This window comes from Oryx dammah, unplaced genomic scaffold, assembly GCF_014754425.2.
Source record: "Oryx dammah isolate SB20612 unplaced genomic scaffold, SCBI_Odam_1.1 HiC_scaffold_2, whole genome shotgun sequence".
Lineage (NCBI taxonomy): Eukaryota > Metazoa > Chordata > Mammalia > Artiodactyla > Bovidae > Oryx > Oryx dammah.
Genome location: NW_024070186.1, coordinates 196,183,815 through 196,189,145, shown reverse-complemented (window position 1 = coordinate 196,189,145; position 5,331 = coordinate 196,183,815). Strand labels below are relative to the sequence as shown.

General features: G+C 62.7%; 1 protein-coding gene across 1 annotated transcript in view; it reads left to right on the top strand.

The window, feature by feature from the left end:
• Positions 1 to 3,683, top strand: part of SDK1 (sidekick cell adhesion molecule 1) — a 734,089-nt gene extending 730,406 nt beyond the window's left edge. The window contains exon 45 of the mRNA XM_040229997.1: positions 182 to 3,683. Within this exon, the coding sequence (XP_040085931.1) occupies positions 182 to 427 (246 nt within the window). The 3' untranslated portion in view covers positions 428 to 3,683. The remainder of the gene's footprint in view (positions 1 to 181) is intronic.
• The last annotated feature ends 1,648 nt before the right edge of the window (positions 3,684 to 5,331 follow it).

Here is a 5,331-nt window from a genome sequence, read left to right as displayed (position 1 = left end):
GGCCCCCGCCCTCCTTGACACCCCCCACTCTCCATGGCCGCCCCTCCCGCGGGGGCAGCCCCTTCAAGACCTCCCGCATACCGTCCCACGGCAGCCCCCGTCCGCGCCCTCCTTGAGCCCCGGGCCTCCCCTGTCCCCGGGCGCCTGGCTGAGCTCGCTCCGTCCGTCCGTCTGCCCGCAGGTCACCGACTCCGAGTCCGAGGACGCGCCACCCCAGCACTCGTTCGTCAACCACTACCTGAGCGACCCCACCTACTACAACTCGTGGAAGCGGCGCGCGGGCGCGGCCCCGCACAGGTACGAGGCGGTGGCGGGGGCGGAGGCCGGGCCGGCCCCGCGCGCGGTGGTCACCACGCAGAGCGCCGTGTTCGCGCCCGCGGCCCGCGGCGCCCGGACTCCGCTCACCGGCTTCTCGTCCTTCGTGTGAGCTGAGCGGCAGCCGTGTCGAGACAATCACCTCCCGGGACTGGGCTCGAACTGGGTTGAGAGGAGCTGACGCTGATGGTTGATTTCACCCCCTTGTGAACACGATTTCAATTAGCAACGTTTTTTTAACTGGCTTTTTGTAACATCGCTGCAGGAAGCAGGTTTCTTTGTTTTTCTTTTCTTTTTACGAGAAGGTGTGTTTCGCCGGGTGCAAGGGCTCAGCACCCCGACCTGGGAAGGCCTGAGCCCCGGGGGCCCGGCTTCTCCATCGTGCGGCCTGGGAAGGCTGGGGGGAGGGGGCGGGGGTCCTCCAGGCCTCTCCTCTCTCTGCTCTACCTCCTGCCTGAGAACCAGCGCCCGCCGGCAGGTGTCCGACCTGGGCCCGGGGCCTCCCGACCTCGTGCGAACGTCTCTGAAATGTCCTCACTCGGCAGCTTTAGGCGAGGAGCCGGCTTCACAGTTGCTGGCAACAGGGCAGCAGAGGCCAAGCCTCATTCCAGGGGTGAAATACCCGGGGCTTTCCCGCTTCGGTCCTTTCTTTGAACCCCCATCGTCCAGGGGCGGGGAGCATCCCAGCTGGGAGCGACCTCCCGCCCCCGCCCCCGCCCAAGCTCGCTCCTCCCTGCGCTCCGCTCCGCACAGGCCCGCCCGCCCGCCCCGAGGAGACAAGACAGCGGCCGCAGAATCGCTGGTTGTGTAAGAGGTGTGCATTGTTAACCAGAGTATTTTTTAAATCTTTTTATCTTTTTTTAAAATATGCCACATGAAATGAGCGCGTCTCAGCTGTCTGCAGTGCCTTTCTGTTCATTGTTTAGCTTTGCCCGCGGAAAAGACAAAGAGTCGCGGTGTCTCCAAGTAAAGCAGAATGGCTCTGAGAAGACGGGGTCCCCAGTCCTCCCCGGACCCCGCCCTGTGCCCCCCAGGCTCTCCTGTGCGCGTGGCCGCGTCTTTCCTTGGGGCAGCGCTGTGGTCCCGTCCCCCAACCCCAGGCCAGCTCTTAGCCTTAACGGGTTTTCTGGAAACCTTTTTTCCCTTTGTTTTGTTTTCCTTTATTTTTAGCTAAATGGAAGTAACATGAGCTGCTTTGGAAATGAGTCCAAACTGTAGCCTCTAGTTCATCACATCGCTTTTGTGCAATGAGTGGGAGGTGCAGCTGGTCAAGCCCAGCCCTGATCCCAGTCTAGAATTTTCCAGGGTGTGCCCACAGGGCCTGTGGGAAGGCCCCGTGTCCAGCCTGGTCAGCAGGGGCCTGTCCACACCCCCCAGCACAGGGGAACAGGGCCGGTCCGTCCTCCTGGGCGGCTGGCCTGTCCTCGAGCCAGCGCCTGGCCAGTGCCAGCAGGGAGCATGTCTCAGGGCCAGGACGTAGGTCGTGTGGTCTGTGGGGTCTCTCCTTCCTTCTTCCCGCCTCCTCAGGGCAGAGGGCCATCTTGACCCTCTGCTTTCAGAGTTGCGGGGTGTGACCCCAGGAGACCAAGAAACGTTTGTGTTGTGTGAGGAAAATCAACTCCTTTTCTGTTTTAGAGTTTTGTGTTGGATAAAAAAACTCTTTTTGGTTTCTCCAAAAGTAGACCGTAGGAGGTGTGGAAAGGTTCCTTTCTCTCTGCCCTCCCCCAGCCCTCCCCCCTCCCCCATCCCTCCCCCTTCCCCCATCCCTCCCCCTCCCCCGGTCCCCCCTCCTTCTATCCCTCCTTTCCTTCCTTCCTTCTCTGAGTGGAGGGGAAACGTTCTAAACCAAAAATCCTGGATGCTCCGCCCAAAGCCTCCCCTGCAAAGACTAGCCCCCCAGCTCCCTGGACAGGCCGGCCTCCATCCTCTCAGGCCCCAGACGGGGAGTGGACAGGAAACCATGGGGCTGCACCTCGAATTTCTCGGGAGACAAGCGGTGGACAGAGGACGTGGACACACTCCGCCTTCGCGCTCTGCTCGCTAAGCCATACGGAGCCTTGCCTACCTGAGGGGAGCGTGCCGGAGCGTCCTGGCACAGGACAGTTAGGTTTGAGGTGTGTGTCCCACGATGGGGTTTTGTGACAGCAGCGCCTTCCCCACAAGCCCATTCTTCCTTGTTCTCTCTGCCTGGAGCCCAGTCTTTGGGACAGAACTGTGGGTCCAAGGCTGCGGCTCGCGGCTGCCATGGTGTTGGCACCTGTGCCTGGCCCGGGGGCCCCGGGGCTCTGGGGCATGGGAGCCGCTGGACGCAAGGGAGAGCCGGGTGTTTCTGGTTAGATTTCAGCTTCCACTCAGTGTGACATTGGGAAGCCTGGGTTCCAAACCTCTCCTCTTGAGGGAGAAGAAAAAAAATCACATGATAGGGAAATGGATATTGGATTTTAATCCTGGTTCTGAACCCGGGATGGGCACCATTTCTCTAATGGAGGCAGGAGGTGTGTCCTCTCCTGCCTGCTCCTGCAGCAATGCCCTGCAGGTGTCCAGCGCTCGGCCTCGCGGGGACCCTATCCAGGGCCCGGCGATGGACAGGCGCGCTGCCCTTTCCCGCAAGAACCACAGCCGCAGGGCCGCGCCCTCTGCCTAAGCAGCAGGGATGGGTTTGCCCAGGTTTCCCCCACCCCCGCCGGGGCTCCTGGGCACCGGTTTCCAGGCTGGTGAGCGGCAGGGCGGAGCCGTGGACAGTTCCTGCGCCTGGAGGCCGTGGAGCACATCTGGGTCTCCTGCACCTCCTCCCGCTGAATAAATCAGCCCAAAGCGAGGCCCTCCCATCCCCGGCCACGATTTTAAGGAGCCCTTGGTACACACCGTCGTGGAGGAAAACGAGCCGTGGGGCAGCGTCGAGGGAGACCTCAGGGGCTGGCACACACTCCACAAAGCCCTGTTGACGCTGCCCTTGAGTTTGGAGGCGGCCGGACCACAGCGTGGCGTTCGCGTAATGGTTCTGATGGTTCACAGCATGGTTTTCGGTTTTTACAAATTCCTGGCACACAGCGTCGTTCTTCTCCCAGTGAGCCGTCAGTCCCTGTATCCAGACGCAGCTCTCTGGCTCAGCATCTCTGCCGTGTGGACCATCCAAGAGGTGGGATTGGGGCGGGGAGCCCTGGGACTGAGCCGGTTGGCAGGCACGCCTAGTTCCCTGTCAGCCTCACCTGCCGGTTTACTGGGGGCTTGGGTCAGTCCTGAACTTTTTCCGGCCGCATTTTCTGGAATCGTGCAGAAAATCAGATCTCCTTTAAAAACAAAAACACTTGTAGGAAGAGAGGTGCTATGGGTTCAGTTTTTAATAAAAGCATCATTTTGTTCCTCGTACGCCTGTGCTTTTCTTCAACGAGTGTGAATGCCACGACTCGGGGGCTCAAGGGCTGAAGGATGGAGCGCTGAAAGGCCGGCCCCGCGCCGTGTGGAGGCCACGCGGCCCTGCCCCTCCTGGAAAGGCAGGTGTGAACGCTGGGGGCTGGTGAGGTCGGAGGGTCTCAGCTGGGGCTGTCCCAGGGAGAGGCATGCCCGGGAGCAGCCTGGCGGGTCGCCAGGGCCTGAGGCAGGCAGCGTGGGGCCCGCACCCCCCGGAGTGGACAGTGGCCACCCTCCCCTGCCCCCGGCGTGCCCTCTGAAGGCTCCACAGGTGCCGAAAGGGAGACTGCTCCCGGCCGACTGCAGACCGGACGCGGGGGAGGCGCTCTGTCCCGTCTGCGAGGGTCCCGCCGGCTCAGGCAGCCTGAGCGCCTGAGCGCCTTCCCGCCCGCTCCAGCTGCTGTGTGTTCCCGGCCCGCCGGGAGGGCTCAGCTTCCCCGTCCTCAGGGCCTCCCAGCTGCAGAGGGCGGTTCTCCACGCGGCACTTAAAACGCCCGGTGCCCACGCCCCTGCCAGGCCCGGGAGGACAGACTCGGGAGTCTGTCCAGACTAGAGTCGGGCCCAGGCACCCAGTTTTCGGGGGTGAAGCTGCCCAAGGGATTCCAGGGGCTGCCGAGGAGGACGTGCGCTGGGAGGACCGGGCCGGGGATGGAAGGAGAAGCGGAGCGCAGTTCCGACGTCGCTCCAGAAGCAGCCACCTGCGGAGCAAGCAGCCCTGACGGCCAGGGGTGAGCACCTTCTTTGCCTCTCTTTTCACACGTTGTCCACCCACTTCTGCCCTGCCCCCCGTAAATGCAAAGTTAAGGTCCCCACGTTCCCGTGTTGGGGACACCGCAGCTGCCGTGTGAAGGGCGCCGGCCCGCCCCGCGTGGCCTTGGGCACTCCCCACGTCCGTCCGTCACAGACTTCACCCACCAGGCCCCTGCCAGGGGGCTCCACGGGGTCCCCACAGGCATGAAGAAACACGCCCAGGCTGACTCGAGGCGGCGGCAGGGCCCAGAGCGGGTGCAACCTCTGAACGGCCCGCCTTCCCGAGGACACCGGCCTCCCCAGTGTCCCCTCCCACACCCCCGGCCCCGTCGGGGACAGCCAGCCTCAGGAGGCAGGGTCGCTGCCTGCAGCTCAGGGCCGCCTGGTGACCTCACCCACACAGAAAGGCGCCTGGAGCCCCCGTTTCACCCTCCCGCGTGCCCGCCTCCTTCATTGAGGAGAAAGGGCAGGAATTCACCTGCACAGCCTGGCCGTTGTTACCGTTACGCTGTCATCACGTGCCTGCCCAGTCATGTCCTACTCTCTGTGACCCACGGACTGTGACCGTCCATGGGAGACTCCAGGCAAGAATACTGGAGAGTTGCCATTTCCTTTTCCGGGGGAGCTTCCCAACGCAGGGATCGAACCCGCGCCTCCAGTGGCTCCTGCACTGGCCGGCGGATTCTCTACCACAGGGCCGTAGGGAGGGTCACTTGTGTGGACTCACTTGGTTTAGAGTCCACATATTGGTGATGTCGGATGGCGTTTGTCTCTGTCTTTCGGACTGACTGCATGTAGTATGATCACCTCTAGCTGACCCGTGTTGCTGCAGATGGCACCATTTCACTCTCTTCG